At 48.8% G+C, this 20,928-nt stretch overlaps 10 protein-coding genes across 10 annotated transcripts; 8 read left to right on the forward strand and 2 right to left on the reverse strand.

The window, feature by feature from the left end:
* Positions 1-221: 221 nt before the first annotated feature.
* On the forward strand, positions 222-1,897 carry N7515_009154 (uncharacterized protein; the record flags this gene model as incomplete). Its single annotated transcript, XM_056669898.1, has 3 exons — positions 222-254; positions 322-612; positions 674-1,897. 3 exons carry the CDS (start codon positions 222-224, stop codon positions 1,895-1,897), a joined length of 1,548 nt encoding a protein of 515 aa, XP_056517697.1.
* Positions 1,898-2,158: 261 nt separating this feature from the next.
* Positions 2,159-3,346, forward strand: N7515_009155 (RlmE family RNA methyltransferase; the record flags this gene model as incomplete). Its single annotated transcript, XM_056669899.1, has 6 exons — positions 2,159-2,332; positions 2,401-2,451; positions 2,509-2,535; positions 2,614-3,030; positions 3,085-3,246; positions 3,302-3,346. The coding sequence occupies 6 exons, from the start codon at positions 2,159-2,161 to the stop codon at positions 3,344-3,346; spliced, it is 876 nt and encodes a 291-aa protein (XP_056517698.1).
* A 62-nt stretch (positions 3,347-3,408) lies between these two features.
* N7515_009156 (putative autophagy ubiquitin-activating enzyme ApgG) lies at positions 3,409-5,895 on the reverse strand (the record flags this gene model as incomplete). The annotated part of the gene is made up of 7 exons (XM_056669900.1): positions 3,409-3,489; positions 3,540-3,902; positions 3,955-4,422; positions 4,497-4,641; positions 4,704-5,139; positions 5,636-5,646; positions 5,705-5,895. The coding sequence occupies 7 exons, from the start codon at positions 5,893-5,895 to the stop codon at positions 3,409-3,411; spliced, it is 1,695 nt and encodes a 564-aa protein (XP_056517699.1).
* Positions 5,896-6,442: 547 nt separating this feature from the next.
* N7515_009157 (deoxycytidine monophosphate deaminase) lies at positions 6,443-7,862 on the forward strand (the record flags this gene model as incomplete). The annotated part of the gene is made up of 7 exons (XM_056669901.1): positions 6,443-6,464; positions 6,530-6,863; positions 6,922-7,192; positions 7,359-7,491; positions 7,580-7,644; positions 7,695-7,745; positions 7,803-7,862. The coding sequence occupies 7 exons, from the start codon at positions 6,443-6,445 to the stop codon at positions 7,860-7,862; spliced, it is 936 nt and encodes a 311-aa protein (XP_056517700.1).
* Positions 7,863-8,528: 666 nt separating this feature from the next.
* N7515_009158 (imidazoleglycerol-phosphate synthase) lies at positions 8,529-10,306 on the forward strand (the record flags this gene model as incomplete). The annotated part of the gene is made up of 3 exons (XM_056669902.1): positions 8,529-8,651; positions 8,712-10,154; positions 10,217-10,306. The coding sequence occupies 3 exons, from the start codon at positions 8,529-8,531 to the stop codon at positions 10,304-10,306; spliced, it is 1,656 nt and encodes a 551-aa protein (XP_056517701.1).
* Positions 10,307-11,658: 1,352 nt separating this feature from the next.
* Positions 11,659-13,688, forward strand: N7515_009159 (cleavage polyadenylation factor subunit MPE1; the record flags this gene model as incomplete). Its single annotated transcript, XM_056669903.1, has 4 exons — positions 11,659-11,830; positions 11,895-12,192; positions 12,244-12,344; positions 12,406-13,688. 4 exons carry the CDS (start codon positions 11,659-11,661, stop codon positions 13,686-13,688), a joined length of 1,854 nt encoding a protein of 617 aa, XP_056517702.1.
* A 780-nt stretch (positions 13,689-14,468) lies between these two features.
* On the forward strand, positions 14,469-15,364 carry N7515_009160 (ornithine decarboxylase antizyme; the record flags this gene model as incomplete). The annotated part of the gene is made up of 4 exons (XM_056669904.1): positions 14,469-14,583; positions 14,642-14,651; positions 14,695-15,057; positions 15,148-15,364. 4 exons carry the CDS (start codon positions 14,469-14,471, stop codon positions 15,362-15,364), a joined length of 705 nt encoding a protein of 234 aa, XP_056517703.1.
* Positions 15,365-15,819: 455 nt separating this feature from the next.
* Positions 15,820-16,515, forward strand: N7515_009161 (yippee/mis18 family protein; the record flags this gene model as incomplete). Its single annotated transcript, XM_056669905.1, has 1 exon — positions 15,820-16,515. The coding sequence occupies one exon, from the start codon at positions 15,820-15,822 to the stop codon at positions 16,513-16,515; it is 696 nt and encodes a 231-aa protein (XP_056517704.1).
* A 251-nt stretch (positions 16,516-16,766) lies between these two features.
* On the reverse strand, positions 16,767-18,172 carry N7515_009162 (SHNi-TPR domain-containing protein; the record flags this gene model as incomplete). The annotated part of the gene is made up of 2 exons (XM_056669906.1): positions 16,767-17,048; positions 17,111-18,172. The coding sequence occupies 2 exons, from the start codon at positions 18,170-18,172 to the stop codon at positions 16,767-16,769; spliced, it is 1,344 nt and encodes a 447-aa protein (XP_056517705.1).
* Positions 18,173-18,482: 310 nt separating this feature from the next.
* N7515_009163 (DNA polymerase epsilon noncatalytic subunit) lies at positions 18,483-20,758 on the forward strand (the record flags this gene model as incomplete). The annotated part of the gene is made up of 2 exons (XM_056669907.1): positions 18,483-18,567; positions 18,654-20,758. The coding sequence occupies 2 exons, from the start codon at positions 18,483-18,485 to the stop codon at positions 20,756-20,758; spliced, it is 2,190 nt and encodes a 729-aa protein (XP_056517706.1).
* Positions 20,759-20,928: the final 170 nt, after the last annotated feature.

The following is a 20,928-nucleotide window of genomic DNA, read 5'->3' on the forward strand; positions in this document are numbered from 1 at the left end:
TACCAGCTTACCTAATGCGCTCGGAGCCGGCTCCGAGCCCTGAATCCCAACGCCAAAACACCGACGCGTCTTCCGGGGCAATCCCGTCTTATGCTTAAACAAACATTGATACAACAGCATATTTTACCCCGATACTTCCTACTCTAGGCTTGCCTCAAATATATTATAGCCTTCTTATTTTGTTTATGCCAAAGGGCTCCTGTCCAGTGAACTCTGTCGCAATGACAATGGCCGGAAAGGCATCCGCTTTGGACGTATGTTTTTTTCTGAAGACAGATGAGGACATGCTCAAACTGCTAATCTCTTTTTTTCTTGATTCAGTTTGAAATGTCCATGAGGACTTTGCACTTGGAGCGAGAGTATGAGAAGACTCTCTCGGATTCCGCGCGTCTCTTAGATGACGAGAGGGATCGCATGCGGCGGGTGGAGCTTATGCTTCTGAGGTTTGATAACGAAGCCCTCCGATCAGAGCTAGAGGAAGCTAAAGGGCACCTTATGGGCCTGACAAGCACTGATTCCGAGGCTTGTGTTCAGCTCAAGGATGCTTGTCAGGATATTGATCGTTTAGAGCGTCAAGGACAAGCTTACTCGGCGGAAATTGAACGACTTAAAGTAAGTTCCGATTGTACATATCCAAAGCTTTATGCATAATTCGCCTTGTTGACAATAACAGGAAGAACTCTCAACCCGGAGGAACAACTCAACCAGCTACAATACTCTTCTTGCAGAGAAAGCCCACCTCTCCAGGGAGAATTCGACTCTACAGGCAGAGCTCCAGCGGCTCAAGGCACAAAATACATTGCATCAAAGCTTCATTGCCGAGAAACATGATGTTGAACGACAAATAATCTCTCTAGAAGTTCAATTCGACAATGAAAGACACGCTCACGAACGCACTCAGGCCAAGGGGTCACAGCAAGCGGCAGAGATTGCTCGGCTTTCTGCCCGAGTCGAAGAGTTGCAAAATCAATTAGCAGTGGAAATGCGAGCAAAGCAACAGCAGCAACGTGACTTCCAACATCAGAACTCAGCATGGGCAAATCAGCGAGCAACGCTTGAAGGCAATATTAATTCGCTCAAACAACATTTGCGGTCCACCAAGGATAAGCTGCAGGAAATTCAAACGGAAGTCCAACAGCGACGCGGCCTGAAGCAACACGCAGGGAACCAGAGTGATTTTGAATCCAGCTCTCGGGCAGTCCCTCTTCAGCGCCCTGGCCCCAGTGGCCACGCCAACGTGACAATTGCAACCCCTGGGGCTGTTCGTATGCAAGAGAAACTGAGGAAGGATTCGGCGATGCCTGGTGATAAGTCTGCGTTTTCCATCACCCCCTTTTTGAATCGCACAGGCGCACCTTCGGATTCTCCAATGAGCCCATCGGGCGATGAAGACGACATCCTTGGTGATCCAGACAGAAGTCATGAATTACTTGGCAAACGGGGCATCTTTGGCGGACCAAACCGTGTCGGTTCTGCCCTACGGCGCCAACTTTCCCCAACAGAAGATCGCAATCCCATTCCAAAGGCCCCCAAACCAAGGCCAGGAGGACGTGAGAGCGCAACGGCTATTTCGGCACCAGCAAAGGAGGCCAAGAAAGCTTCCAATCGTTTAGATCGCATGATGCAACCCACAGAAACTGATGAGCTACACGAGGGGTCAGAACATGAACAAACTAAACCCAAAAAGCGCAAACTCGGTGGCCAGCGTGATCGAAGTTTGTTCGAGGAAGAGGAAGAGGAAGAACTCGGCAATTTGAAAATCAAGCGAAAACATGCAATGGTCCATGGACGAGGCCCAACATTGGGGAATAGACAACAGCCCAGTACCTCGACTAGTCTTGGGTTCGGTGCACCGATGGGATTTTCTCCCTTGAAAAAAGACCGTAAACGATTCTAATGATAGGAATAGAGAACCCTTACCCTTTTTCCAATTTCTATTTCCTATATCAAGCCTATTCCTTAAGCCTACATGGTAACTAGTTAGGGATTCGTCAGAATAGTTCACTTATCTATACCCGCACATGCCGAGGTTGATCTTGATGAGGACCGACTTGGAAACTCAGGCGGTATCGTCCGTTTCTGCTGGCAGAAAATAAAAAGAAAGGCCCCAGGTGTTATCCTTGAGCCAAATCGCTTTCTCCGGCTTTCAATCTACAATATGTTTCCTTTATACCCAACTCGACTTTGGAGAAATGCCTGCCAATTACAGGTAATTGGCCAGACAAGGCAGGCTTCGTCCAAACGCTGGCAAGCCCGGCAGCAAAAGGATCAGTTCACCAGAGAGGCAACTGTTCAAGGGTTGAAAAGCCGAGCTGCTTTCAAATTGCTGCAGGTAATTGAACATATACTACCGCTATATATCCATCGGGCCGGATTTATCTGATATCCATTTACCTTTAGATTGATGAGAAATATCGAATATTTAAGGGAGGACAGACAGTTGTTGATCTGGTATGCTGGTCATTGAACCTAGGTCCGGATTAATCTTCTAATACTCGTTGTATGCAGGGTTACGCTCCCGGCTCATGGTCGCAGGTGTGTCGATCATTCTCTCTTCGTTTTACCTTTCTCCTCTGTTGCTGTTGATCGCGGTATACCTAACTACCAGGATAGGTTGCTGCTAGCCGTACTCACCCGTATGGCCGGGTCCTCGGGGTCGATATCATTCCAGCACAACCGCCGAAAGGAGTTTCTACGATCCAAGGGAATTTCCTCGCGCCTGAAATCCAAACGTACATCCGAGACTTCCTTCGCAGTCCAGATAGAGGCAGGCCACGCCAACCCGATTTTTTGCAAGATTCTAGTGTCAGTCTGTTGGAGCCGAACTCGGATTCTGAATGCACTGTCGGGGCCGAGGAAACGAGTAATGGAGTTGATAAGATACTCGAAAGGACGGTGGATGTGGTTCTCAGTGATATGTCTGCTCCCTGGTACCAGACCTCGGGTTTTTGGAAACGAAGTCTAAGTGCTCCTTATAACAGGATGATGAACACCAGTGGTGTCAGTTTCAGAGACCATGCTGGGAGTATGGTATGATCTCTTACTCAATCTATGTATCTGTGTAACGCTTCTAACTCCACGCAGGATCTCTGCCACGCGGCTTTGCGCTTCAGTTCGGACGTCTTGAAGGAAGGCGGTCATTTCGTCTGCAAGTTTTACCAAGGCGCCGAGGATAAAGAACTAGAGCAGCAGCTCAAAGAGTTATTTAAGAAGGTTCACCGACTGAAACCTGAATCGTCTCGCAGTGTATGATTGGCCCTGTCCAATTTACAAATGTCTATGACTAAAAAGCAATCGACAGGAATCCAAGGAGGCTTTCTTCGTCGGCCTGGAGCGAAAATCGTGAGATGATCAGAAATCCTGCCGGTTGGTAGACCATGGCATATTCGCAAGGTCATAAGATCTTGTCTAAAGCATTTCGATCTCTCCATTGTCGGATGTTTCATCCCACTCAATATCGGCTAGTGCCGCTTCCGCCTTTTCGTGAACCTACTATGTGTCAGTTTGGGGGAAGTGAACAGTCCAGGCACATCACTAACCTCTTTCAGTCCACTCAGTTCTTCCACATAGCCCTGTTCATTCAGAGCTCTCCGTACAAAGTCCCAACCCTGCTCGTGGTATGCATTGACAACTTTATCCGAGCATGCACTGCAGCTAGAATAACTTTTGCCAGTGACCGATAAGTTTTCAAAAGTGGATAGGAATCCCCGAATCTGATGGGGCACAACACCCAGGGGGTGATCATCACTCTCGGTGTTGTGGGAGAGAGGGGCTGGCGCGGCGGCGCCTTGCTGGTGTTGAAGAAGCGACACAAAGAGCTCCACCAAAAGCGCGGAGGCTATGGGAGCCGCTCCAGGGCGCGTCACTGTACATTGTTGGTCGAGAGTCTGATCCTTGATAGACTATCCCTCTGTCAGCTCTGTCTAGATCAGGTTCTTTCTTCGGGAATCTTACATTAGCCGGCGCTACAACGTCGTTGCAGAAATAGCATCCAAGCTCAGCTGGCATATTGTCATCCTTTGCGATGCCGTGCCGCATCACCACAAAGGAATCAAAACCTAAGGCTGCGTTCATCACGATCTTCCCTGCGGCTTTCCCCATCACTGTAGGCAGCCATCGTGATTCTCGAGTGTCCATCAAAATGAAGATAGCATCATGCTCGTCAATTAAAGTTCTGAGAGTATCGAAGGCGCCCTTTGTCGCCACTTCGTCCACGATGGGATGACCCGCCATAGGCACTGAGAGCGCATGACCTACAGTCTCAACTCCGGGGTAGATTTGAATCAGGGCTTCGGATGCTCGGTGTGCTTTTTGTGCTCCACCGTTCAAGCAGTCTTCGAAATTGAACAGCGGCTGTCGAACTGGATTAGAAAATGAGACGGTCCCATTGTCGACAAATGTAATCTTCTTGACACCCCAGCCCTAGAGATCGGTGGTTAATATTAAATACCTTTCATTCTAGGGTGGTTGGGAACTGGGTGTTGAGGCCCACATACCAACAGGTTTCGGGAGACATAGCTGCCCAGGGTACCTGCTCCTAACAAGAGACATTTGGTGTGCTTGATTTTTTCAAGATCGAGCGTTGGGCTGATCCGCCACTTGATGAGTTTGAGGTTGAGATCGACCGACTGATCCGCTAATCTTAAGTCAAGTCAGCTTCATTGTTCAGGTGGTACGACTGAGTGCTCCCAATTGACGCATACCTCTTGGGATCCATGTACTCTGTGAGATTGACGATCCTTCCTGACAGTTTCCCATTCGGGTTGCGTTCCCAGCCGGTCACCTTTGGCAGCGGCAATGATCCTTGGTTTTGCAGTGAAGTCGGAGGTGCGCGCTCATCTTTTGAGACTGATACTAGCTGGATGACTGTACTACGGCCCTGATCACGCCTCGCATGCACGTCGCGATATCGCAGAATCTGCACCCGCTCGAGGCCCCACCGCTGTTTCACAAGAACGAGCAGGTTTCTTAGCATCCAACCTGGAGCTAGGTCATAATTTGATGGATCAGAGAAACAGATATACCGGTCTCCAGCGGCGACGTGCTCAAAGAACCCGGTTTCGTACTCGGAAAGTGTCGCAATCTCCCAGCGATTGCTGACTGACATATCTTGCTGAGTGCTCTTGGTCTCATCATCGTCTAGAGATACTTTATCAGAACCCTGTGTTCTTTTTCGAGCCAAAAAAATCCGCGTTGCCGATGATCGACAAGAGATGACCATGTTTGCACTGCGTCCACTAGTTCGGTGCCCTCGCGCGGAGATAAAGGCGTTCCCCTGAGGTTTTCAAGATGTTGACCTTGGTTTGAATGGAAAACTTGTTCTGTTGATAGAATCGGGGCCCATTGAGGTTCTGAATGAATGGCTGGGAACGCAAACCAATAATGAAACTTATACTTCTTGAGATCGGCGAAGGATATAATGACAAAGCTGGAAAGTAAGGAAGGGCATGTGAGTATTGTCCCATCGTGGATGGCATCCCATATCTTGAGATTCGTATCAGTTCAAAGTTGGGCAACTGTTATTTGATTGTCCATACCTTTTGTCCGGCTTGACGGAGTATTTGGGACCTGTCCATGCTTCGATAATCTTCGACAGTATTGACATTTTTTATCAAGCCCTCCGCTCTGTAATAACCAGCGGGGGCTCTAGTGGCTTGTCAGTGTGAAATCTTCTTTAAAGAAAGCTATACACGCTTTATCTTACTCGCCGCCAGTTAGTGCATTCCCATGAATTTGGATCCGACATGATGCTGCCTCAGGGTCGGAGGGGCGGATCTCGTAGAGACCCAGAACGGGCCGGGCGGAGTCATCTAGTTTGTCATGGTCGATCTTATGAGAAGCCAGTGAAGTATAGAATGGCAGTTCGATATCGGAAGCAAAAGGTGTGTACTGCATTGTGCAGGCAGTATGCAGGGAGAAGGGATGTACTGATCTTTAAAGGATGATGTTTTGGGAAGGTGGAGGGTTTGAGGTCATCAAATGGCGGGGGTTGGCCGGAGGCTTATTTATCATCTCTCTTGGGCAACACCATGGAAGGTTTTACCTACGCAGTATGCATCTCGTGACTATATATGCCTTATATGAGCTATACATAAAGGTAATCGCAGGACCTCGTTATTAATAATATAAACTGACGCGTGATCAAAAACAATGTCTCGTGCTTAAGCTGGATGACTGACTTTGTAGGGACCTCCAGCTGATGACTAGTTTTAGTATTATCTAGGCATGTACAACTACTTCTATTAGCGACAATAGATATAATAAACTACCTACTGCGTATAGTTGATTGAACTACATCCAGATGGTGCTTCGGCCCAATACCGCCTCTATCAGGCACGATAAGATCCTCGCGGTTTAATGCCCCACAGGCCACAGCTTCTTTCTGCTCTTCTTTTTTTCGCCTTATAACTTTCACCTCTAGATTCAGTGCCCTTGACACAATATGCTCATCGGTTTATGTGGAGGTTAGCAGATATTCTTGTTGTAAACCATTGCTACCAAATGAGCTGACGAAATTATTGTATACAAGGTATTTGCGCTGGCAAACATGCGATTGCCGAGTACTTGATCGAGCATCAAGGGTTTCGACTACTGGAACTCGCCGCAAAGTGCCAGTCCCAACCAGAGGCCGGAGATGACTTGCGGCTGCAAATATCAGAGAAAGAGGGCCCCAAGTCCCCGGAGTTCACGTTCCAGGATGCCGATTCTCTGCTTGATTTTGCGACGAAACGATGGCAAGAACGCTGGGTTACTACAGACATTGCAGATGCCAGTACCCTGGATAGGTTCCTGCTGCGCCCGTTTTTCCTTCTTGTGGGTATTGATGCACCAGTTAGTCTCCGGTGGAAACGATTTGCCGACAGGTTTGTGAAGTGTAATCTGTGACTTAAAGCGCAATCACTAATTCCCAACCTTTCGAAGATGTTGGAGGAAACAACTGGACCCACCAGACCTCGAGAAATTTGTGCTCTGGAATGACCACAATCTTTACGATAAGGACATTGGACGCGTATACCTTACTGACAAGGCTCAAGTCCGTCTGTTCAACTCTTCGTCGTCCCTTGAAGAGCTACACGCCGCTTTGCAAACCCTTGACTTGGCAGATGAACAACGCTTGAGGCCGAATTGGGACCAGTATTTTATGCAGTTAGCCTCTCTTGCTGCTCAGAGAAGCAACTGCATGAAAAGAAGGGTGGGGTGTGTGCTCGTGCGAGAGAGTCGGGTCATCAGCACAGGTTATAATGGAACACCACGGCATCTCCCGAACTGCAATCAAGGTGGATGTACGATGCAGACCAGACGGAACCCATTAGCTTGAAAGCCCCTATCGTTAACTTTGCTGACAAGGACAACCACAGGCCCACGTTGCAATCGCGGAGATGGAGGAGGAGTCGGTCTCTCAACCTGTTTATGCCTCCACGCTGAAGAGAATGCCCTATTGGAAGCAGGTCGAGAGCGGATCCGCGAGGGGGCAATTCTCTATTGCGATACGTAAGCTAAGACCATCGCCTCTTGACGGACCGGGCTACGAGCTAAGACTTATTTTTCGAGTTCAGATGCCCTTGCTTGACATGCACAGTCAAAATAGCTCAAGTTGGAATTTCCGAGGTGGTTTATTCACAAGGATATAACATGGACAACGACGTAAGTCCATGCTTGCTACTTTGTGGTTCATACACATCTGACAGGCACAGAGCGCTACTATCCTAAAAGAAGCAGGCGTCCGCCTACGGCAATTCCATCCGGTAGGTGACCTTTCTCTTACATTCTCACGCTATGCAAAACTAAACATAAGTACACAGCCTTCAAATGGACTCATCTACCTCCAGGCATCCGACAGGTCAGAGACGGCTGGAAAATAACCTTGAACACCGCACCCATCCAGATGTCTTGCATGTAAGATGGCCGGAGCGAGGCCCAGCCTAGTGCAAATGCAATATGAATCTGCATTATTTCAAGGGATATAATGAATAATATTGAACACGGTACATGAAGTAGGTTGATACGATAGGGTTCACACCAAAATAAGGCATATATATCAAAGAGGGTTCTTATTGTAAGACTAAGGAGTCAGTAAGGACAAGGCTATTATCACAATGAGTTTCATGACTTGGAGAAGCATGCCGAAATACAAAGCGTAGGTACGGAGTACATCGCTTCAATTTCATTTTACCACAGCATCGACACAACTCAGAAGTGCATGCGTGTAGGTACTTGGGAAGGACCCAAAAAGCCATAGAGTCTACTGTGTACAATGATCACGCGCTACTTATAAAGAAGAAGTACCTCGGAAGTACCCGTTACATACCCGTTCTCCTCATATTTTGTCCGGCAGAAAAAAAAACCCCTAAAAAATTATGACTCACCGCGTGATTTCTGGCGGGGCCTTTCAGGGAACCCCTCGATGGACCTGAGAGACTTGATTCCTGCGTTTTGTTAATAGCTGACATTGATAAGTCTGAAAATCTCTGCTCACTGCGACGCTCATTGCTTTTCTTATCTTTGTTCCCGTCCCAGTCCCTAAAGCCATGCCTACCGTGCACTTGTTGGACTATGTCGCAGGAAACATCCGTTCCCTAGTCAACGCGATCAACCAAGTTGGATACGATGTGGAATGGGTCAGATGCCCAGAGGACATTAAAAATGCCGATGTCAGTCGAGTAGCCTAGGTCAATTCCACCATGGGTGCCTCTGCTAACCTTCGCAATTAGAAACTGATCCTACCCGGCGTTGGCCACTTTGGCCATTGTCTTTCCCAACTGGACAAAGGTGGATTTTTGGAGCCTATCCGACAGCACATCGAGGCAGGGAAGCCTTTCATGGGGATTTGTGTTGGTCTTCAAGCTCTTTTCCAGGGCTCAGATGAGGACAAGGACGTTCCCGGCCTAGGTGTAATTCCCATGCGAATCCAAAAGTTCAACGACGCATCGAAGAGTGTACCGCACATCGGATGGAACTCTGCTATAAACACTGGGTCTGGTGGCGCAAAGGACCAGAGCTTTTATGGTCTGAGGCCTACCAGCAAGTACTATTACGTCCACTCATATGCGGCCCCCTACCACCCAGGTGTATTGGAAAATGATGGCTGGTCTGTGGCTACAGCAACTTATGGCGAGGAAGAGTTCATTGGCGCTATCAGTCGGGGTAACGTCTTTGGCACACAATTTCACCCAGAGAAGAGTGGTGTGGCCGGGCTGCGGGCCCTTCGCGCATTCTTGAACGGCGATCAATTTCAATCGCTGCCGCAGGAGTTGATCAGTCGCAAAGAAAATGGGCTCACTCGCCGGGTGATTGCTTGCCTTGATGTCCGGACAAACGATTCCGGGGATCTGGTCGTTACCAAGGGTGATCAATACGACGTCCGGGAGAAGAGTGGCACGGAAACCGGCGGCAACGTTCGTAACCTCGGGAAGCCAGTGGACATGGCCAAGAAGTATTATGAGCAAGGCGCCGACGAGGTGACTTTCCTGAACATCACCTCTTTCCGAAACTGCCCTGTCGCGGACACGCCTATGCTTGAGATCCTACGCCGAACTTCGGAGACGGTATTTGTTCCTTTGACCATTGGCGGAGGAATCAAGGACACCGTCGACACCGACGGTACTCAGGTACCTGCCCTAGACGTGGCCACAATGTATTTCAAATCCGGGGCCGACAAAGTCAGTGTTGGCTCCGATTCTGTCTTTGCTGCCGAGGATTATTATAAAGCTGGTGAACAGTTGAGTGGTCAGACCGCAATCGAGACGATATCACAGGCCTATGGCAAGCAGGCTGTGGTGGTAAGCGTCGATCCAAAGCGGGTATACGTGGACAAGCCGGAAGATACGCCCCACCACACGATCAAGACCCAGTTTCCCAACTCAAGCGGACAAAGCTATTGCTGGTACCAATGTACTGTCAAAGGCGGCAGAGAGACTCGTGATATCGATGTCCGGCAACTTGTGCGGGCTGTGGAGGCTATGGGAGCCGGTGAAATTCTTCTGAACTGCATTGATAAGGATGGAAGCAACAGTGGTTTTGATTTGGAATTGATCAATGATGTCAAAGCTGCGATCAAGATCCCAGTTATCGCTTCAAGCGGGGCTGGTGTCCCTGAGCACTTCGCGGAGGTTTTCAACCGGACGACCACCGACGCAGCATTGGGGGCAGGAATGGTAAGTTATGGATTGACTCAAACGAGTGTCGGCTGAATGTGGGTTTTCTGACTATGTTCCAGTTCCACCGCGGCGAGTATACCGTCACCCAGGTGAAAGATCACCTTGAAAGCCAGGGATTCCTAGTCCGACAATTCGAGGCCGAGGTATGATAAACAGGGCCTTATTGCACGCAGTGTTCTTTCATGGGTAAACCTTGGGGGAAGGGATTTCTTTTATGGGGTTTTATGTAAGGATATAGACCACGAGGGCTAGTTAACTAAGCCCATCAATAGACACATATTTCGAATTCACAACATTGAAGCATAACCTTCTAGGCTTCTAGTAATCACATATTTAATACCTAGCATCCTATGTCTTCATAGATCTACAATAAATCCAATGAATATGCATGCCCATTCAAGGCATCTTAACCGTATGGAAGACGATTGAATATCAAGTTCAATTGCGAGGGAGTCGTGGTGAGATTATTGTATAGTAAAAATCCATGGTGTCCCTGACAATTCCCTGAGCGGTCGGACCTCAGGGACCAGTTCTACCCAGTGAGAAGAAAAGGGGCTAGATCTGAGCATTAACGTGGAAAAGAAAAGCCCAGAAGTGGCCGAGGAAATCAAGTACATATTTCGTTAGGTCGGTGAGGATCGCACTGGAGTAGACGAACCAAAAGCGGTATCCATAACAGGAAGGCGGTGAGTGCCATCCGGAATCATCTGACTTTTCCTCACTTGCCACTTCATTCTCTCCTCTCCCTGTCGATCCTCCCGTCCTGCCACTGAGCTTTCATCCTCATTGCATCAACTCTTTGTTCTTTCTTTCATTTTCTCTGCCGGCCCGGGTCAAGTAATTCTGGATCACTGTTTCCCACTCTAATCCTCCAGCTTCCAGATTCCACATCTCCAACAACTCCCCCTCTCTCGCCGTGACAATCAAACACGATAAAAGTCGGCAGTGATACCTTGATCTTCGTTGTTTGAAAGCGCGATTGCTACCCCTAACGGGTCGATCTGTGGCTGGAGTTGGGCATTTGCAAAGTTCCAACCGCTCCCTACGATCATAGGTCAGGTTGTTAGGTTGGCTCTGCGTATCACTTGAAGGACGGGGCAGACCATCAATCTCTCTTGAATACACCTTTTTACTTTTACTTCAGCGCCAGTGTTCCTGCGACCATCTCGTATTCGCAATACTTTGATCTACATTTTGTATGCAGTGACCTGAACACTCACCATTCAGCATTCAAAAGATTCATTCTCACTATTCACTGTCTCCCCACCCCAAATTGATAGGCCGATCTATCGATACCTTCTTTTCTTGCCTCATAAATATCTGTGCTTTTTCCTGTGATTCAAGCAGATAATTTCTGTTATTCGTTGTGGCTGGTCGCGGATTCACTACATCTCGCAAGCCTTTCTCTTTATCGCCCCTATTGCTCACTGTACACGGCAGTGCCTCTAAATTTGGGTCTTAATACACTCACAACCATCCTGTTGCCCCCAAATTGAATACAATGTCATCGTCCGTTCACTTCAAATTCAAGTCCCAGAAAGAACCATCAAGGGTCACCTTCGATGGCACTGGTATCTCGGTCTTTGAGCTCAAAAGAGAGATCATCAGCCAAAGTAGATTGGGCGACGGGAGTGACTTTGAGCTATCGATCTACAATGAGGACACTAGAGAAGGTATGTTCTACTAATTTGTTATGCTCTTTACCTCGGTCAATTTTCTTCTAACATCTTTCAATAGAATATGATGATGACACCACCATTATCCCTCGGTCAACATCAGTAATCGCCCGCAGATTGCCCGCAGCACGCCCAGGTAAAGGCGGTGCTGCTCGCTATGTCTCAGGCAAGATGCCTGTCAACGCTCGCGGCGCCCCTCGCAATGAACTATCGATGAGCCGAGCAACACCCGGTACGGGACAAACCGTCAGCAGCAACGTCCTCGAGCTCAACAATGCTCAAACTGAAGAGGAGAAAATCAATGCCCTGTTCAATCTGCAGGCTAGCCAATGGCAGGAGCAACAGCAAGAAATGGCAAAGTAAGAGCATGTTTTCTACATTTACCTATGAGAGATACTGACTTCATTTAGCGCGACACCCGTCTTATTCGGTCGTGGCAGGGGGAAACCTGCCAATGTACCCGATCACCCTCCGCCTCCGGGGTATCTTTGCTATCGATGCCGAGAAAAAGGTACGCAATGCATGCTGGATTAGACCACTCCTCTGCTAAACGCTAACGTATGTATATTTAGGCCATTGGATTCAAGCATGCCCGACGAATAATGATCCCAAATTTGATGGTAAATATCGAGTCAAGCGATCAACTGGCATACCGCGTTCACTTCAAACCAAAGTTGATAAACCGGAATCCTTGGCCCCTGATGGCTCTACTGAAGACCTGAGGAATACAGGGGTCATGGTGAATGCCGACGGTGACTTTGTCATTGCAAAGCCCGACAAGGCAGCCTGGGAGCTGTATCAGGAAAAGGCTAAGGCATCAGCGGCAGCAGCAGCCGAAGCAGCAGCAGCCGAAGAGAGCAAGGCATTGCAAGCTCGAGGGCTGGAATGCCCGATTGACAAAAGGATGTTCTTAGAGCCAACAAAGACACCATGTTGCCAGAGGACATACTGCAATGATTGTATATCGAACGCTTTGATTGAAAGTGACTTTGTCTGCCCCGGGTGTGCCACAGAGGGAGTCTTACTCGATAACCTCACTGCCGATGACGAGGCAGCATCCAAAATCAAGATATATGAAGCCGACAAGGCAGATGCCAAGAAGGAGAAGGAAAAGCTTCCTGCCGCCCTGGATGTTACACCTGTTCCTGAAGTCTCCGAAGCTGAGCCAAGAGACTCATCCGTTCACAGAGAGCCCAGCCCACTCCATCAAGCCCAAGAAAATGGTTCCACACAATCCAGGAAAAGATCAGCCGAGGATGAACCTGCTGGTCAGGATGAAACTGCAAAACCCGAGTCACACAGCGTGGCGAAAAGACAGAAGGCCGATGATGGCCAGTCCGATGATGCCACCCCGGATGACAGTGTCAAAGATGGCGTGCTCGGTATGGCCCAATCAAACTTCAACGGCCAGGACATGCCTTTCAATGCATTTGGGCCCATGCCAGGGATGCCAGGGATGCCTTTCACAGCCCCCGGATTCGGCAATGAAGCCATGGGCTTTATGAACCCCATGGCAATGAACGGTCTTCCTGGTGTCATGGGCCCTGGATGGAATGCCATGAACATGCCCTTCAATCCTCTCCAGGCAGGCATGTTTGACCAGAACAATGGCGGCATGCCTAATGGGTTTCCCAACATGTTCACTGGAGATCCTTCGATGATGTTCCCAATGCCGCAGAATGGCTTTCAAGGACCAGGCGCTGGAATGAATAACTTCTCAAACCAGCAACGAACAACTTTCAGTCAACCATACTCCCGGGAAGAAGATTCGCCATATTTCCGTCAACCTGTGAATCCGCAGCGTCACCAGGCTAGAAACCGACGCGTTCGACCTAGTGATTACAGAGAGCTTTGAAAGGTGCTGATAATGACTGAAGAATTGAGACCATGAAATCCGGGGAACATTGTATATACATATTTATCTAGTTAGAGTTGTCTTCTTTTACTTAGTGTTAGTCTCCCTCTATTCTGGGAGACTCCTTGCACTTCAGAATATGTACCACTCAGTGGACTACATAACTAGCTGCAATCACATTTCAGAACAATGATATCAGTTACTTCTCCCATGTGTTTTAAGATCTGCCATAACCTAGACATCCCTAGTAGTGCTCAGGCATGAACTCCGAATCTCAGTTGGTGGTTGTCAACCCACAGCACTGAGCGTTGGTGTTAGTTCAATGTGAATGAGAAGCAGGTTGGGGATTGATGCGCACTAGGGCACCTATCACCTGTAAAGCCATGCCGTGATAAGTAGTTCTACTTTGAGAATCAATAGTAATAATGGATATTCACATAGAAGAACAGGATACTCGATGTGGAACTACACAGTTAACTGGCATAATGAGCTTAGAAGATAATTGGAAAGGGATGATCAGGTGACTAGGGGGCAAATAAGAAGCCGCTTCCATCCTCACCGTCTACCTCCTCCATACCCAACATCAGCCTACTCGAACTCTTCTTACTAGATCATCAACCGTCTTCACCGTGTATTATCTACATAATTCAAACACCAAGTTTCGATCTATCTTGAGACCCTGACCTCTGTCCTCTTATCAAATTCCACGCAGAACAAATATCCGGAAGATCAATCACCATGGCGAAATACATGAACAACCACAGTAGTAATTGCAATCAAATGCAGCGGTTTCTCGACCAGGACACTCAAAGCACTGTTCTCGCGACCTGTTACAGTGTTGAGCCGTCGACCTCTAAGGTCCACGGCTTCCACTACTGCACTACCCCGGGCGCCGGTAAATAATTCTAACCCCCAACATTGCACACTATTGGAAACCTGACCCCTATATTTAGGAGCACAGTGGTATGCCTGAGGTCCCTTCGGGGCCTAAATCATCTTTACTAAGTCCTCCCCACGATATCTCCGATTCCATCGCGGAACGAACCTGGCCTGGAAACAATTGGCCAGAATACACGGGGGAGGCAATGCATACCATTCCGGAAGAGTGTGAGAGACTCTTCTGTGACAAACTGTCTGCGACATTCCTGGGTGAGAGGAGTTTCGTGCGACAGGAGTCGCTGGGGATGGATGCGTTTGACAATCAGCCAAATCAAATCGGACACCAAGGTGGCCGAATTCAGCGATGGATCGAAGTATTGGACTACTCAGCGGATGCTATCTATCGAGGATTTCTGGCCGAGCATGATAAGGAGCGGACTTTGTTCGTCTTCTTCGAAGATTGTGTGCTTGACAACGGCCTCAAATCAGGGTACGTACCCCTTTGTGTTTCTTGAGAGGGTCGAAACCTTACTGTTTTGTTTGTAATCTTCTGGTTTACCCGCTGACGTGCATTTCTTAGATTGATCGCTCTTTATGAACTTGCCGATATTGCCGCATTTGGATGCTCCCAAATAGTTGCCTGTGTCAGTCGCTCGCAGCGTACAGATGAGATGGAGTTAGTTCGAAGCTTAGGATGGTGTGGGTTCAGCCTCACTACCTTAGCACCCTGGGTCACCAGCGATGATCCAGGGCCCTGTCTGAGCGACAGATGGCTTTTCTTGGTTGCTGAAGTCTAGTGATGACCATCACATGACCCATTCATTCTGAGTCGAGCTGAAGTTATGGATCTTGTTTTACAACTTGATGTTCGCTTGCAGCGTTGAAACATCAGAGGTCATTTGACTCTTCCAGATTGTTCAGCTATCGATTTTCGTTAATATGATTATCATCATTAGTTATTCCTCGATTTCTACGTTACATGCTGCATAGCAGGTATCACTGGCCTCAATAGAGAGAGATATGTATATCCCTCAACTACCTATGTACGTTCCCCCAGGTATCTAGTAGACACATGTGACATGTGACATATATGAGAAAGCTCATCCATTTCCCCGCTTTTTCGAAGCCGCGACAGATAAGATAAGGCAAAGATAAGCGCCATGACCTCACCGGCATCCCCTACATAGATTCTAGTACCTTCTCTCAAGCTTATGGTCAGAGTCAAGTCTGTGTCTATAGGCAACTTATCAGAATGCCCAAAGAGCGCATCAAGTCTCTTCAGTTCCCCAAATTCCTGCTTACTTCATCTGTGGTCCCTGCAAAACATGCTGTGGGGCTTTCTTCTCCCGACCCCGGAACCGAAAACACGAACCAGAAGTCTCTCGAAGGCCATGTTTCCTATATACGTTGCGCAGGCTGCGCATCCCATCTTTGCCTGACCTCTCAAATAATTAGCAAAGGTTTTACGGGTCGCCATGGCCGTGCCTATCTTGTGTCGGCAGAACCCGTGGCCACGGCCATGTCCGTCACCGCGTCGTCTTCACCTACGGCCTCACTTCCCAATACAATATTGCAACGCCCGGTTCCTCGCCAGCTTGTCACAGGTGCACACACCGTAAGCGATGTGACTTGCACCTTCTGCGACAGTGTTCTGGGCTGGAAGTATGTCGCGGCCGAGGAAGAATCACAACGGTACAAGGTTGGCAAATTCATTCTGGAAACCAAAAAGATTGTGGTCTCTTCATGCTGGGAGTCTCCATCCACTGTCGATCTCTCCCAGCAAGTCAATCATCTATCTGCGGTTGAGTCCGGTCCAGCAGGTACAGAGTTTGACAGCCAAGATGAAGATGAGTGCGAGGATCTCTTCGCAGGGATCTGGAGTCCGGGCCTCGCTGCACGTCGAAAAACTCGCGAAATCAAACGTCGACCCGCCATGTTTGGAATCTGATAAGCTGCAGGACACTTGTTGAAATAAGGCCGTTGCATATGACAAGATACCCTGTAGCAATCTTTGTTTCTTTACTGCATCCAATTCCACCACATTTTGATTCAGTAGCAGCCAATAAGAGGTTCTCGATTCAGTATGTGAAGATCATAGGACACGAGACTGGACTTAGTGAAAATCATTAATACCCTGGGCATATCGAATTGGGGATCTAAGATACATAAAATGGACGAAATCAGGCGATACGAGAATACCTATGAGGAGGCATCATCGACCCGAGACCGCTTGGAATTATTTTCTGCGGGCTCTTCGGCAGGTCTTTTCGAGGGAGGTTCAGGTTGCTGAGTTGGCTGCTTCGCAGGCTTCCGTTTGACAAAGGCAGATAGATCTGTCGCCTTTTTGCTAGCTGCGTCGAGCTGAGCTTTCTGCTCCGTTGCTGACTGGCCGATGATTTGACCCAGGACTCCCTTCAGCATACTTTCGCTGGCTTGATCGCTCTCTTCAATCGAGACAGGTGGTCGGCGTAGATCGATTAGCTGCGACCATCATCAATTAAAAGTTCAGAAAAGCGATATGAAAATCCACAGGACAGACTTACCCTTTGCTCCATCTCCGCGATGATTTCCTTGACGTTAGCAATTTTCCGCTTTGTCGCAGTTGCCTTGTCTTCATCCTCGTCCTTCTCTGTTTCGTACTTTTTCTCCTCTTGGGCCATTCTGACCTTGCAACTCTCGATAGCATGTTCCATCTGGGTGGCAGCTTCATTCCTCATCTCCTCATCGACCTTTGGCTTATCATTGCTAGCATGCTCATCACTTTGTTGAACCGAAGCAAATTCCAGAGCGAGGGAGAGCTTGTAATGGCACTCAGCAACCGATGGATCTTCCAAAGGATATAGTGAGTTTCTTAATTCGAGAACAGTCCGCAAGTCCGTGACGGCATCATTGAAACGCTCCCCTTCCAGAGATATCTCAGCTTGGAGGTCGTGTGTATCTGCGAGTCTCTCCTTGATATGCTTGATATCATTGGAAACCTCAGTCGATTTCCCTTTACCTCCGTCTTTTTCCTCTGCAGCGTCCAGCTTCTTGAGGTAGAGAACGCGGGCAAGATCTAGGACCTCAAAAGCATTGGCGAAATCATCTTCTTCTTCATCGTCCTCGGCCTGCTCCATATTTTCCTCGTCCTCGTCCTCAGAGTCAACAAAGTTCTCGTCTCCGGTAAACTGGAAAAATGGCTTGGAATCCGTGGAATCCGATTCTTTATCCGCTCGCTTCACGGAGGATGGTTTTTGCGCCATCGAATTGGCGATTGTGTCTTGGACAAGGGAATCCTTGGTAGATTTAGATCCCGCAGAAGATGTTTTTTTCGAAGATGTGGTGATGTCCGGCTGTTGCTCACCGGCGACCTTGGAGCCAAGCACATCGCTTTTACTCACAGCCACGTTGTACAATGACTTGCCGTAAGCATAGAGCAGATCCGCATTCTCGGGGGATAATTCGCCATTGAGCTCGGCCTGGAGTTCAGTAGCTTGGGAGTATAGCTCCGAGGCAGCATCATGGTCTTTGGTCGCATCCTTAGCAGCCGCACGTGCAATAAGATCGTCGAGTTGGAGTTGTTTCTCTTGCGAGGCGTTGGGAGATTGGACTTGTGAATCAACCATGATGGGAGATATGGGGGATAATGGCGAATTGCGATAGAAGGAGGAAGTGAGGCAGTGTAAGGAGTGACTCGTAAGAAAATGAAAAGTAACGGGGAGAGATAAGGGAGAGCTTTAGCTCCGGCGCGGCGCGCGTCACGCGTCTCAAATTGAAATCCCAGATCTTTCCTTACATACACACACTACCATATGCATTGCCATTCTTCTAACTCTGTGTCCGGAGAGCATCATTGAATTACGATTTGCATCTTTATCAGAACCAGATCACACCGTTCACACGACTTCGCATTGAAGTCTTCGCGTCTTTGGAAAGATGGACTCGACTCCGCGACAACCTGATCGCTTCAAGATAGCTGATCCAATTCCTTCATCCTCGCCTGCATTTGGGACACCTGCGCGTCCGTTCAGATTACCCAAGGGAAATGCGCCTCCCCCAAAACATCGATTCTCCCGATCTTACTCCCCCCATCAACCCTGCGCCCAGTGGCTTTTCGGACCTTCACCCGTAAACACAATCTTACAATCTCGTCATCCGCGCTTCAAACACTAGCAGTATTTGTGGGCAAGAATTGTGGTTCAGGATGGCGCGAGGAAGGCTTAGCAGAGCGAGTCCTGGACGAAGTCGCCAAGATATGGAAAAGAGCCGGCGGGGGAGTGATTGTCGAGGAAGGAAAAGGAGCGTCCTTGAAGACGATTCTGCAAACCCTCGAGGGCAGTATGAGCGGCGGAAGGGTGGTTTCTGGGAAATCAACTTCCCAAGATGGTCCCTTGAAGGCATCCAGCCTGGGTTTAGATGACGGGCGAATTGAAACTGGCGATACTTCAAACCCAGGGACCGAGGAAGATGATACACAACTGTCACTTCATCCCAGGAATTGGCTCAAGGTGATTGCTGCCTTTGATCTTCCGCGCCTGACGTATAACGTCGACAAGAAATACTTTGAAGCGATCAAGTCGAAGCCATCCTTATTCCCATCGCCATCCCACAAGACTGCCTTATTCCGAGATAGATACAATCTCGTGTATCAGCGACTTCTTCGAAATGAGTCCTTTCAGAGCTCATTGGGTACTGCTGGTGTGCCTTCGTTGCAACGTGCATCGTCCAATCTTGCCCAGCGACAATCCTATAAACTGACGCCAATCGCAAACTTGCTGGGCAGAAGTGGAACCTCGCATCTTTTGCTAGGATTACTTTCTACATCCCCCACTGGAGACTTGTCCCTGGTGGACTTGACTGGAAGTGTAGCATTGGACTTGAGACACGCCCGAATGATACCCGAAGATGGTGCATGGTTTGCGCCAGGAATGATCGTGCTCGTCGACGGTATCTATGAAGAAGAGGAGATGGTGAAAGGTGCTGCGTTGGGGGGAAATACGGGGATCGGGGGCGCCATCGGAGGTCAGTTTGTTGGCATATCTATTTGCGGACCTCCGTGTGAGCGACGTGATATTTCATTGGGAACAAGCAGCCGCCATGACGGGCAGCTGAGTTCGAGTGGTGGATTTGGATGGGTCGACTTTCTCGGACTCGGAAGTGAACGTGCTCAGGGCGCACGAATGAGACGAATCCAGGAACAATGCCTGCGCAGAGATCAGGAAACAGCGGAGACAACCAAGCTGAAGGTTGCTATCATGAGTGAAGTCAATCTAGACCACATGAAGACACTGGATGCCTTGAGAAAGGTCTTCAGTACCTACAATGACCTTTCTCTTCCTGAACGCCCACAAGCTTTTGTCTTGATAGGCAATTTTGCGCGGAAAGCCATCATCAGTGGAAGCGGTCGAGCTGGGAGCATTGAGTACAAAGAATACTTTGACTCGTTGGCCCTAGTTTTGTCCGATTTCCCAGCATTGTTGCAGCACTCGACCTTTGTATTTGTGCCGGGTGATAATGATCCTTGGGCATCGGCATTCTCTGCCGGTGCAGCTTCAACAATACCGCGACAACCCATCCCAGACCTGTTTACCTCTCGAGTAAGGCGTGCATTCGCAACGGCGAATTCGGAGATAAACACTTCTCAGAACTCGGAACCCATGGGAGACGCGATTTGGACTTCGAACCCTGCGCGTCTTTCATGGTTCGGGCCAGTGCATGACATCGCCATCTTTCGCGATGATATCTCTGGGAGGCTGAGACGTTGCGCTGTCAACACTACCCTTGACAGCGATCCAGACGTTACAATGCAGGATCCATTGAACAGCGGTGCTGCTGAAGCTGCAATTGCTGCGGGCGGGAGCCAGCTAGACGACGTGGGTCAACAGGCCGGCATCAAGGCTGCGGCCGTCTCGTCTGGAGCGTCGATGGCCCGCAGACTAGTCAAGACAATTTTGGACCAAGGAACACTCTCTCCGTTTCCGTTGCCATTGCGGCCAGTCTTATGGGATCGTGCGTCCGCCTTGCAACTGTACCCGTTGCCAACCGCGTTGGTACTTGCAGACCCCGAAGCTGCGCCATTCTGCATGACCTATGAAGGCTGTCATGTTATGAACCCCGGGCGCTTGCTGCCAGAGGGCGGTACCCCAACCGCGAGATGGGTTGAGTATGATGTGGTACGCAACCGAGGGAAGATCAGGGAACAGCGTTGTTAAAAATGTAGCTGTTTCAATAAATTTACGCATCATGAACAGGAATACATTTAGATGCTATGTAGGTCTAAGAATACATAGTGATGAGCACATTGAAGTTGTTCTTGTATTAAAACAAATCAGAATCCCAAAGAATCGTTAGGGCTAGATCGATGATAAAGATAGCATTGCGA

This window comes from Penicillium bovifimosum (genome assembly GCF_028826915.1).
Source record: "Penicillium bovifimosum strain IBT 22155 chromosome Unknown utg000007l_segment0_segment0, whole genome shotgun sequence".
NCBI classification, from domain to species: domain Eukaryota; kingdom Fungi; phylum Ascomycota; class Eurotiomycetes; order Eurotiales; family Aspergillaceae; genus Penicillium; species Penicillium bovifimosum.